Genomic DNA, 12,724 nt, shown 5'->3' with positions numbered 1-12,724 from the left:
GGGGACAAACGGGGTCCCCAAAAGGAGATTAAAAACATGTCATTTTTGCGTCGGTCTCCCCCACCCATTCCATTTGCCCTCCATCCATGCCAACAAAACTACTTGTGGGTCCCCTTGCAGCCGTGACAGGATTGTGTTGCAGAAACCCAGCCTGTGCGCGGCAGCGGCCTTGCGCGAGCGCGGCTCGGATTTCCGCGCGCCGGCGACCTGCTTCGCTTTGCACCTATCTTTGGGACTCAGGCGCGTGAAACTGGGCGGTGGAAACGTTTCCTATTGAAGCGGGTCCAGCAGCAATGCCAGCGAAGAGTTTGACCAAACTCGGTTACTTTATGTACCCTGCCACTAAGTTTCAGCAGCCTGCACTTACATCCAAAGGTGCTTTTTTTCTCCCAAAAGACAATTGGATTTTCTTGGATGTTTCTTTCTTCTTCTTCTTTGAAAACTTTTGCTTCTCGTCCAAGAAGCTTCTTCAGTTCTTGGATGAGAAGCGAAGGTTTTCAAAGAACAAAACCTAGAAAGTCCAGTTGCCTTTTGGAAAAAAAAGCAATCTTTGGAACAACCATGACCTGGATGGATAATTAAAAATCTCCATAGACGTTTGCAAGTGGGCTGTAACCCAAAGGCCGTTGCCTCGCAGGCACCTCTCTGCAAGGAACTTCATAGATTGGGCCTAGCCGAGGCGAGGGGGAGGGGATGCGGGGGTCAGGCTTGCAAAAGGCCGCTAGAGGCCCTTGGGGGTGGAGCCTAGAGCGCCCGGGAGCGGGTCCGGGGTTTGGAAATACACCTTCAAACAAATAGCAAAAAGTTGAGCGAGTTCCCCATTTGACCCGCGCGTCTTTGCAAAGTGACGAGGTGGGCTTGCTCACTTTGCACGGCTTTGCTACCACCTGCCCGCCGGCTCTTTCAGAAGCTGCATCGAAACCCAAGCAAAAAGCAACCCCGCTTTTGCAGGGCAAAGGCGAGCTGCCTCCTCCGGGGAGACCCTCGCTCGCCTTTTTTTTCCAGGCTCCGGTTAAAAAAAGCGAGCCCTTCCCTTGCAAAGCCGAGCAATTCTTTGCAGTTAACGGCTCGGAAACGGCGCCATGCCCAACGACACCTCTTTCAGCAAGCCGTCGGCTTCGTCGGAGCATCACGCCCAGGGGACCAAAACGGGCCCTTTTGGGAAGGCTGCCGGGCTGGCGGCCGCCGGAGGTGGCGGCAACTCGGGGGGTTTAACCCAGGGCCCTGCTGGGGCCGCCACCGCTGCGGGGAAGAAGTCCCCGCGGCTCCCCAAGTGCGCCCGCTGTAGGAACCACGGCTACTCCTCGCCCCTGAAGGGCCACAAGCGGTTCTGCATGTGGAGAGATTGCCAGTGTAAAAAATGCAGCTTGATCGCCGAGAGGCAACGGGTGATGGCCGCCCAGGTGAGCAGCCGGAGGGTTAAGGAAGGAAAGAAAGGGCGGGGACCCTGCTCTGGGGCCAGAAAAAGCACAGGGCGGCCTTACTGCCCCCTCGGTGATGCCGGTTGGAAAGTAAGGCTAAGCCTCATCCCCTAAAACTGCCCCAGAGAAATAGGTAGGTTTGATCTGCTGTGTAAAAAAACTCGGATGCTTTTTCTGCAAGAACCCTTAACTTGGTTGCCGGAGTTGAGAATAAATTTATTTGGGGGGGCGGGTAGAGAAAAGTGTGTCCTGCACCGCCTAAGACACTGTTCTGACTTTCAGCAGAAGTATGCATAACCTTTTCATTGTCTAAATAATATCCACTATGGAATTCCACCTTATTGTCTGTTTTCATATTTCCTCCCCCCCTTTCTTGGCGTTAGTTTCAGATAGTGTGCGGCTTCCTAATATTCTAGGATTGATTTGCAAGTAATAATGCTTGTTATATAGAGAGTACGATAACTAAAGGGAAAAGCAGAAGTCAGATGCCCTGGAAAGGAATCCTGCAATGGATAATGCAAACTGCATCGTTGCATTGGAAATCATTTGTAAGTGTGAGACTGATATTTATAGTGAAAATAAATGCTTAGAAAATAAATGATTAGTCAGTGAAAGACTCCTTAGTGAAAGATTCATTAGTTTAGTTTTTAATAAATGAAAACGTAATGATGTCAAATTTGAGTATCAGTAACGCCCAAGCGTTATCATGTCTTTGTTTTCATTTACAAGGTTTAAAATTCAGTGAAAAAATATTTTTGAAAAATAACATATTCAGCATTTTCAGTTGCAAAATCATTGTATTAAAAAAATTCTTCCTGTTCGAAAAATGTAAATTAATGTATTTTTTTTTTCATTCAGAATGTTTAGCTTGAATCATGAGAAATCGGAAAAATTATACTGAAGTTTTCAAATATCAACATTTTTAAAAGTTATAAATAATTGTAAACTTTTTTTAAAAAAGGCCATTTCTGAATACTTTGAAAAGGGTCCTGTCATAAGCTTACAACAGTTTTTTTTTTCAATTTAGCCTGCAATCTCCGGATGTGCTGGGAATTGTAGTCCAAAATATCTCAAGAATGCCAGTTCCGCAAGTCAAAAGTAGAATGCCATTCCATTGCGTGACCATCTGTGCCCAATTCTTTGGCTTATCTGGGTGTTCACTTTTTAAAAGAAATTGGCACAGAAACAACATGCATTTTACACTTTCAAGACAACATTACTACTTGTCCTACAACAGATGGTTGCACAAGAGCAATTGTTAAATACTACTTTTGCACTTATCTAGAGTTATGTCCAATTGACTGTTATGGGATTTATAAGACTCCCAAGTATTTAGGTCAAAATTTCCTGTGCTACCTATCTCAGTAATTATGCAGGTTTGTGCTGGTTTACTTTTATCGTTAAAGTTGCTCCCATACAATAGTTGATTGCTTTAAGTGAATATGAACAAACTTTGTTTTTTTGGAAATACACTTTGTTCTGCAGAGTAGGCATCTCTTTTAAACCTAAACTGTTTCTTTAAAATACTCCAAAGGAAACAACTGCATTTTTTTTTACTGTTAATATAGCATTGTTCCTACTGATGGAAAGGCTTGTTCCAACAATTCACCTTGTTCCAACAAGGCTTGTTCAGCACCTATTCAACTTTCTTTATGTCACTACAAAATAATGCTATCTTAATATTAGCTAATTGTATCATGATTGTAGCTTTTTCCATAGCGTTTGTTATGACTAAAGTGCACCCCATGTTTTTTGTTACACCCTTTGTTTCAGCCTTTGTGATTGGTGTCTCAACATTATGAGACTCGGAATAATATCTGGTTATCTAAGCATATGATGCCATTGCACACTGCTGTGCAATTGTGACTTTTTGGGCCAGTTATACTCTCAGCCCAATCCATCTCGCAGGATTGTTGTTCTGGAGAAAATAAGAAGAGGAATGAGTATTAGGAACGTTGAATTATTTACACAAAAATAAAGATGAGATAAAAATCTAATAAAATTCCAGCTTTCTCTTCAAATACAACAGAAAAGCAGTCAAAGGTCTAAGGCAAGAGTCTTCAAACTTGGCAAGTTTAAGTCTTGTGTACTTCAACTCCCAGAATTGAGCTAACATGACTGGAGGAAGAATTCTGGGAGTTGAAGTCCACAAGCCTTAAAGCTGACAAGTTTGAAGACCCCTGGTCTTAAGGAGTCACTCCAGCAAGGTTAGGAAGAGGATCTTCTAATTGGGAATTGCTTGTTAAGACAGGGAGTATAGAATGAAGTTAAAGATGTCATGTCAAAACTTCTCTATTTCTTAAGGAGTTTTGTTCATTTGTAAGGACTGAATAGGTAAAAAAAAAATAACGGTGATCTCCTTAAGAATGTTTGCAAGTAACAAGTAAATAAAGTATGCATTGCCATCAGGAAATGATTTTACCTGTAAGCTTGAATGAGCTAGCAGTCAATAATGATAATTTGCAGTTCTCTTCTAAGAATCATTTTAAAACGTTGGTTTTGATTTCATTTGTAGTTTTTATATTATAAGATTTTTTTCAATAATGTAAGAGAGTCACTGTCAGCTTCATAGTGGCAGATAAGAAGTGGCACCCAAAGAGGCAGACCGGTGACCAGAGAAGAGAGGCCATGCAGGGACACAAGCCGTGAACCCCCAAATACACTCCAGCTGATCACCTGACCTCGGCACCATGAAGAATGGGTGCCAGAATTTGCAGATTTAATATGCCTTCATACTATGATGGAACCGTGGGTAAAACTCGTTTCATTCTGATACTATGATGGAATGTAGTAAGGTGGCTGGCTCCCCAGGGGGTGCAGTCCAGAGGAATAATAAAGGCAACTCAGTCTGGATGTTACATGTGAGAGAAAGAGGGTGAAGAGTCTCTAATAGTTTACATAATATATTGTAGATACAGATAAGAGTCCTCAGTCTGGCAAGATTTTGTCTATACAGGTATGAAAACAATAAAGGACTCGGTGTAGAAGAATCACATGCCATTCTTGGGTTTTGGCTAACAGAAACATGGAAATAATGACATACAGCTGTTGAATCATGGGCTTGAGGCTACCAGATGATCAGGGAAGAAATTTGGGTAGTAGACACGCTGATGTTGCTGTAAACTACAAGACAGGGACAGGGCTTTAGAAAGTTCTTCAACAGTTTAGATTACATCACTAAAAAAAAAAAGAAATGTTTGCTAAATACATTCTGGTTCTGTTAGCAATCATTTGTTAAAAAAAAAAAAAAAAGACCATCTGTGAGTAGGGTTTTGTAGGGTTTTCTTCGGTCTGACTTAAGCATGGTATATAAAATCATACATTGCAATGTCCTACCTGTCAATGAATACTTCAGCTTCAACCATAACAACACAAGAGCACACAATAGATACAAACTCAAAGTAAACCGCACCAAACTTGATTGCAGGAAATACGACTTCAGCAATAGAGTGGTCAATGTCTGGAATACTCTACCCGACTCTGTAGTCTCTTCCCCAAACCCCAAAAACTTTAACCTTACACTGTCTACTATTGACCTCACCCCTTTCCTAAGAGGCCTGTAGGGGGCGTGCATAAGCGCACCAACGTGCCTACCGTCCCTGTCCTATTGTTTCTCTTATTCTTTTATTTTTCTTATATGTACCCATTTCATGTATTCACAACTATGTATACACTTATACTTATTATCTTGTAAACAATTGGCAAATCAAATAAATAAATTAAATAAATAAATAAATAAAAATATGTCTGAATTTTAATCTCATAGTTTAGCTTTTGCCAACTTTTATTGTTATTTAAATTCAGGTAGTCCTCGACTACAATGGAGCGCAAAATATTCATTTGTAAGCAAGACAGTTAAGTGCTTCTACGATCTTTTTTGCCACAGTTGTTAAGTGAATCTGATTTTCCTCATTGAGTTTGCTTGTCAGAGGTTGGCTGGGATGGTTGCAAATGGTGAATATATGACACTGAGGCAGTCCCAACTGTCAGAAATACATGCCAGCTGTCAAGTGCCCAAATTTCGATCGTGGGGTTGCTGCAACCATCATACGTGTGAAAACTGCTCATAAGTAACTTTTTTTCAGTGTGGTCGTAACCTTGAACAGACACTAAATGAATAGCTGTAAATCAAAGACTACTACCTCTATGAAGACAGATACTGCAATCTACCCAGAGGACAAGAAGTCCCTATATCCTTCTATAGCAGCCCTTTGAGGCTTGATTTTCATGTTAACTGCATGGAGGAAAGGTAGAATATCAGCACCTCGCCAAGTTCTAGTCATCGCTTGAAAAAGAATGAGGATAAGCCTAGTCCATTTAAATATTGTATGTTAGGAAGCATTACTGAACTGCTAAAACAGTCAAGTAATAATAGTAGTATTAGGACGTATCTTTTGTTATTCAGACAATTTATAGTTCAGAATTAGTCTCATACTTAAATAGGAGAGTTTAGTGTAAAAAATAAAGTCTTACTGTCTAATCTGGCCTTCCCAAAGTGATGCTGTCTTTAATGTAATGGACAATAGCTTTCATCGGTCATTGTGAACACAAACCCTTTGGGGAATTTTAGTCTTACATGTGTGAAGATAACAGATAGGGAGAAGTTATTAAATGAATGGTTGTGTATGTATATCATTTCGCTTCCAGGCTAAATTGAAATGGTTAATACTTGGAAAGGGAGCTCAGCAGAAATCAGAAAGTTATATAGGCTAAACTTGGGGGGGGGGGGACTAATAAGAGAGTAGCAAATCACTTCTGTATTGCCACAAAGCTCTATGGGCAAAGAATGATCAGATTTACCATTTGAAGAAAGGATTGAATTTTAGCCTGTGCAATCCAAGGCATAGAAGTAGTCCTCAATTTATGACTACAGTATGGACCAGAACTTCCATCACTAAGCAATGTGGCTGTTAAGTAAGTCATGCCCAATTTTACAAACTTTACCATGGTGGTTAATCACCATGGTCATAAACCAAATAACACAGTCATTTAAGTATATCTGGTTTCTCCATTAACTTTGTTTGTTGGAAGCTCCCTGGGAAGATTGCAAATGGCAATCACATGACCCCAGAATCATGCAAACTTTGTAAATACGTGCTGGTTAGAATTGTGTGATATCAGTCTGGAAGCAAGCAGCTTGTATCTACTGGCCTGATGCTAGATATGTTGCAAACTGCAGCACTGGGTGTGAAAATTGGAATTGTAGTAAAGTTACCAGGTCAATCTGAATGACAACTAGATGGCCTCAAAGAAAAAAATAAATTTTTTCAGCCCAGCACTAGCACTGCCTTAGTTGCCATGGAATACTTCTCTTTCAGAAATGTTTAATTTCAAAACCATTACCTATAATTTTGTAGCTGTTGGTTCCGAGGTGGTATTCAGCAGGTTCTGACCGGTTCAGGAGAAATTTTTAGTACCGTATATGCCGGCGTATAAGACGACCCGGCGTATAAGACGACCCCCCAACATTTCCACTCAAAATATAGTTTGTTATATACTCGCCCCCTCTTCCGCACGCCTTCCACTTTTGCACTTTTTTTTTTTTGAGGCACTTTTGTCTACCGTGGAAACGAATCCCGTGAAGCTGAAAGGAGCAGCCAGCCTTCTCCCAAGGAAACGAGGCTCGCACCGCCCGGGCTCCGCTGAGGTATCCGGCTGGGGCTGTCAGGAGTTGTTACCGCTGGCGCGGCTCCGCGCGGCTCCAGTCCCGCGTTGCCTCGGGAAGGGAAAGGCAAAAAGGAAGAGCCGCGGCAGCGCTTTGCAATGGCAGCAGCGGCTCCTGGTTTTGCCTTTCCCTTCCCGAGGCAACGCGGGACTGGAGCAGCGCAGAGCCGCGCCAGCGTAACAACTCCTGACAGCCCCAGCCGGATACCTCAGCGGAGCTCGGGCGGTGCGAGCCTCGTTTCCTTGGGAGCTGGGAGAAGGCTGGCTGCTCCTTTCGGCTTCACGGGATTCGTTTCCACGGTGCGCAAAAGTGCCTCAGCCGCGGGCAGCCGCAGTGCTTCCCAATTACTATTTGCCGGCATATAAGACGACCCGGCATATAAGACGACCCCCCCAATTGGAGGCATCTTTTTCAGGGCAAAAAAGTCGTCTTATACGCCGGCAAATACGGTAGTTCAGAGAACCAGCAAATACCACCTCTGACTGGAGATTTTACAGTATCCTTCCCCTGCCATGCCCACCAAGCCATGCCCACAAAACTGGAAGTAAAAAAATTTGAATCCCACCACTGAGTTGGTTGCAATAAAGTTGTAACTGCTTAGGTGTATGTATGATAGTGTGAGGATCAAATCTTTCTTGCAGACTCTGATGCCTTTGAACTTCAACACCCATCATCCCCAGCTACAACACTGTTGGGATTATAGAAATAGCACATCATATCTGGAGTGTCTTGGGTTGAAAAAATTGATTCCTTAGATAAAAAAACTTATCTCTTCAGCAGATCCAAACAATCTGTTAAAAAGATGCAAAAGTTCTACATTTCCATTGAATTAATATCAGTTGACTTGATTATTAATGTTTTCCTTCCTGGTCCATTAAATGTTAAAATGTGTTTTGGTTTAATGATATTTGTATGCCTGTTTTTGCTTCCTTTAGCTACGGTGTTACATCTGTCTCTGTTTCTGCATTCTGCTTCTTTGTTATCAGTTAACCTACTTTTTCATTTTGTACCAGTCTGAAAATCAGCCATACAATATTTTTCCTTGTAGTTAGTTCTCAAAAGTTGGTGCGTTTAGAACATGTCAAGTGTGAAACAGACCCTTCGTCATTTTGAAAGTCATTTTGTTCTCTGAACAATTTTGTTTTTGCTAAGAATGCTTTCCAAATAATTGAAATAGTCTGTTTTGTAATTATGACAGGCATATTTTGAGTTCAGAAAAGTTCAGATTTGAAACATTTTCACACTCTTGCTCAATATGTAACTGTTAAAGGATCTGTACTAGGAAAAATGCCATTTCTTAATGGTAACTCTGAATGAGAGACATACTGTATATATTTTACCTATGTGTAATTAAGTGGCCCAGAATATATAGTCTTGTTTCACTTTGCTTACATTGCAACAGCATAAGATAATTTATAAAATAATGCTCAGGAAAGATCTGCCTGGATTGGTTTAAGTGAGATTTCTGTAAAATGAGTGCGCTGAACTTGAAACGTGATTTTAATTCTTTTCCAGAGCAGAATAGCGCTTTGAAAACCTCACATTTGCTGCATAAATTCTGTATCAAGTACTTTGTATTATTTTGCTTTAATAAGGCTTACATCCTGAGATGCCTAAAAGACTCATGTGGCATGCATATGAGATAAAGGTGAAAAATTATGTTGTTTATGAAAGATAGATGCTGTTAATCCTACTAACTCCAGTTGATTAAATCCTTTGTTATAAAACAAGAATAAAAAGAATCGGTTTTCAGTAAAAAGGGTTCATTTAATTATAGTTGAAATTGATCCTTCATTTTCCAAGGATCTCAGTTTGTATTTCAGAGGGTTTCCAAACTCACTAAAGCAAAGGGTTAAAAAGAATAGTTAACTAAAATTAGATATCTGCCACATTAGAAATGTTATTGGTAGATGCTTACCTTTTAGGTTTCTTTAATTTTTTTTCTCTTATCTTTTCTCTTCTTTATTTTTTTAGCTTTAAAATTATGTCTTTATTTGCATCCGTAAACCTTCAAGTGTGTTAAGATAAATAAAACTGCAGTGTTCCACCCGATTTTGCTGCTGTTGTTTTTCAGAGAACAGTGCAAAATACAGTGTCATTTTCCCTTTTCCAGGTTGCGTTGAGAAGACAACAAGCCCAAGAGGAAGAGCTGGGGATCAGCCACCCCATCCCATTGCCTAGCACCACAGAAATGTATGTGAAGAAAGAGAACAACGCTAACAGTTCCTGCCTGCTGGAAAGCACCAGCCCACCCCAGTCGACCACCACAGCAACTGTAGTGTCTACCTCATCCACAGGTAATGTCCAGGTTAAAGGGACCACCACCACCCTTTCAGAGTCTTACAACTGGAAAAATTGTATTGTCATGAGTTTCTTGGACTCTTAACAGATCTAATTTGATTTCAGTAAACCAGGGATGCATGCATAAAACCACGTACAATAATCCTTGGAGATTCTCAGTCATCCAGGTCATGGTTATTCCAAAGGTCCTTTTCCAAGAAGCTTCTTAGATGAGAAGCAAAATGTCTTCAAAGAAAAACCAGGAAGTCCAGTTGCCTCTTTAGAAAAGCACCTTTGGTACAATAATCCTGGTTTATGTTACATCTTTAACACGTGCATTCTTTTAAAGGTATCATTTTGGTTAAAGTTGAAGAGCCTGCCTTAATCCAATTAAATTATGTTTCCATAAATTCAGTGTTATTTCTGCAGACTCTGTTCAGTTTCACAGTGATTCAGAAGAAGGTCTTTAGAAAGTACCAGACACAGACACAGACACACATGCGCAAAATAAAAAGGCAAAGTTAAAGTGATAAAAAATTGACTGCATTTACATGTACTTTTTTTTCCACTGTTAGTGTCTCAGAACTCCCATCAAGTTTTTTGTTTTTGTTTTAAAAAAACATGTTTTAGACTTTATAAATTGTGGGATAGTTCTGGTATTCATTGTGGCATTATTGGGGCGGGGGGCAGTTGAGATTGCATGAGCCTAAAGAAAGTGGCTGCATTAAGAGACAGAGGCACTTTCATGAGTTGACTTCCGAAGCCTTCCATTTTTGCTGAAACCCAGAGCTTCAATCATGTGAACCACAATGAAGGATGCTGTGACCACTGAAAAACCCTCAGATCTCAATAGGCTTTAAAAAAAGCAATTTTAACTGCAGTCTGTAGTTTAGTTTGGTTACTTTGAAAAATTGCATTCCCTCTGAATCTATGGATTATGCAGAACTTCAATTCCTGCATTCTCAGTTACGTGGCCAGTAAGTCCTGTTAAGAACAGTCAGCAGAATGATATATATGATTTCTTATTGATAAGTTCCTCTGAGTTTGAGTAGAATTGGATACCAGCAAAAGAAATAAATTTTCAGGCACAGCTTTAACAAGTCACAGAAGTTGAGGACAGTTTCATCATTGACTGTGTTTCATTCTTCTCCACAGTCGAGACAGTTTGAGTAGCTGCCATTATTGTCCACAAGTCCATGACACCAGATTTTTCATTTGACAACTCCAGAAAGCAGTGGGTTCACTCCTTTCTTGTGACAGTTTTCTCTTCCTCTCCCTTCCTTAGAGGTATAGCGGTTTTTCTTTCAAACTTCATCACACTGTACATGGTTTACTGAGAGAGGAATAGGGTGTGAAGGAGCCACACAAATCATACATGGTACCAGAAAAGTCTTTTTCTTTTGCTGTATCCATTTTATTGGCAGGTCAGAAATATTATGGCACATTGAGAGGCCAGAGTCCATTTTTCAAGCCTCTGGTGACACTCCATGCTTCCTGAGGGGGAAAAAGTAAGAAGACAGAAGGGGAGAAAAAAGGGAGAGGGCTTACTATTATTTTTATTCCTCAGTCCTGTCACTGTGTTTCAGTGTGTTTGTTTTTTTAAAACTGGTTATGCTAATGGAGATCAAGAATGTAAAGGAAGCATGAAACAGATTTTTGAGCCTGGAAATTCTACACTTCTTACTGAAAATAATCTAGTCTTAAAGTAGTAACCTAAATTCATCACCTTCAGCCATGATAAAGGAGAGGAAACTGGATGAGTTACATGAGAAAATGAAATAATGAAGGTGTTTTGATAGCTAAACCTTTAGAAATGAGGTGTTTGTGTGAGGAAAGCGAAAGAAAGATTTGTATTTTCACTGTGCCTGTGTTTCTTACTTATTTTTTTCTCATTATGACAGAAAACATAATCCTTCTTGTTCTCCTGGGCTTGGGCCATTCAGAATCATATCTTAATTTAAATGTGACACTGACTGCTGTGTTTATATGTGTGTTTGAAATGTGACTTGGTCACATGGTGTGGGCAGTATAAAACACAAACATTACGATCCCTCTGCAAATGATCACTTTTATCTTGAAGAATTCAATGTGTGTCCTGGTTGCCAGAAAGAAAGAAAAAAGTGGTTTGATGGAAGAATGCAGCAGATTGCTCTTGAGGGAAAATAAAACAAATTCACACATCTAATTTAAAAGGGGGAATAAGAAGAATTATATTGTCTGTCTTTTTAAGAGCAAGACAAACATGGATGACCCATCCTTCCCCTGCTGCCTTCTCTTCTACCACTTTTGGACCTTGATTGAGCAGATTATGGCATGAGAATTTGCTAAGGAGGCATCTGCTTGTGAAGGGGTTCATGCATATGATTGTTTCTTGGATATAGTGATGCTTATTCCTGCTTTTAGCTCAAAATCAGACCATCTGTGCCTCCCAGTCCCAAATCTTTTCTCTATCATATTAAAAAAAACTAGTTTCAACTGGGGTCAAAAAGCCTTCCTTTAAAAAAGGCTTAATATAGTTTTTAAATAATCTCCAAAAATCCATGGAATAAGTAAAATCCAAGTCTTCCTCATATTTAAGGCCTACTCTGCCTTGTCATCCATGTATTGGTGGAATCTGGCTAGAAAAGGGTTATCTCCTTCTTTGTTCTGTTCTACAAAATGGGGACGTAGCTGTCTTTAATAGCTGTTTTCACTCACTCCTGGTTAATTCTTATCTTTGCCCCAACCAAAGCAAGTTTTCTTTTTTAAAAAAAATGAAAATAATAATATTTCACATAAGCTCCTTGTAAAAACGAATTAGATGAAAAAATGCCTGTATTGCCTACAGGGAGGCAGTGACATAGGAGTATGACTATTTTGTTAGTCAAACTTAGACTATTAGGAGGTGATCACAGTATAATTGTTAAGATGTTTATAGAATTCTAGCACAAAATCTTATGCTCGTAGGATTTTAAAAATGTGCTTCCATAATATCTCTTTAAGAGATTGAACTATCTAGCAAGACCAGAATTTAATACTTAACTTTTATTAGATTTGAAGAGAAAAAAAGTAGTAGTTGTATTGCTATTTTTTCTTTTGGATACATTAATCACATTTGGAAGGAACAGTCTTCTATTATATGAATACAATTCTACAGATATGTGCAAAAGCCATTTTTACATGTAAAGCCATTTTTTAGATTTGGCCCACTCCAAATATTTGGATGGTTTGACTAAGAATTTAATCTATCTGATAGATACTGGTGTTAAAAACAAAATACCACATTTCTTCCCTTTTCATTTGCTTACATGTAGCTTATGGTTTCAGTCATCAAAAAGTATCAGATAAAAACTATTGTAATGAAGATAGTAGGTAAGTT

General features: G+C 39.8%; 1 protein-coding gene across 1 annotated transcript in view; it reads left to right on the top strand.

The window, feature by feature from the left end:
* The first annotated feature begins 1,082 nt into the window (after nt 1-1,082).
* DMRT1 (doublesex and mab-3 related transcription factor 1) overlaps nt 1,083-12,724 on the top strand; it is a 64,398-nt gene continuing 52,756 nt past the window's right edge. The window contains exons 1-2 of the mRNA XM_026675618.2: nt 1,083-1,403; nt 9,200-9,383. Of these exons, the coding sequence (XP_026531403.1) occupies nt 1,083-1,403; nt 9,200-9,383 (505 nt within the window). The remainder of the gene's footprint in view (nt 1,404-9,199; nt 9,384-12,724) is intronic.

Source organism: Notechis scutatus, chromosome 2 (genome assembly GCF_049901735.1).
Source record: "Notechis scutatus isolate UNSWTSFEM ecotype Mainland chromosome 2, rNotScu1.2, whole genome shotgun sequence".
In the NCBI taxonomy this organism is placed as follows: Eukaryota; Metazoa; Chordata; class Lepidosauria; order Squamata; family Elapidae; genus Notechis; species Notechis scutatus.
Note: the sequence above shows the minus strand (reverse complement) of the source record. Positions and strands in the feature narration are given on the sequence as shown.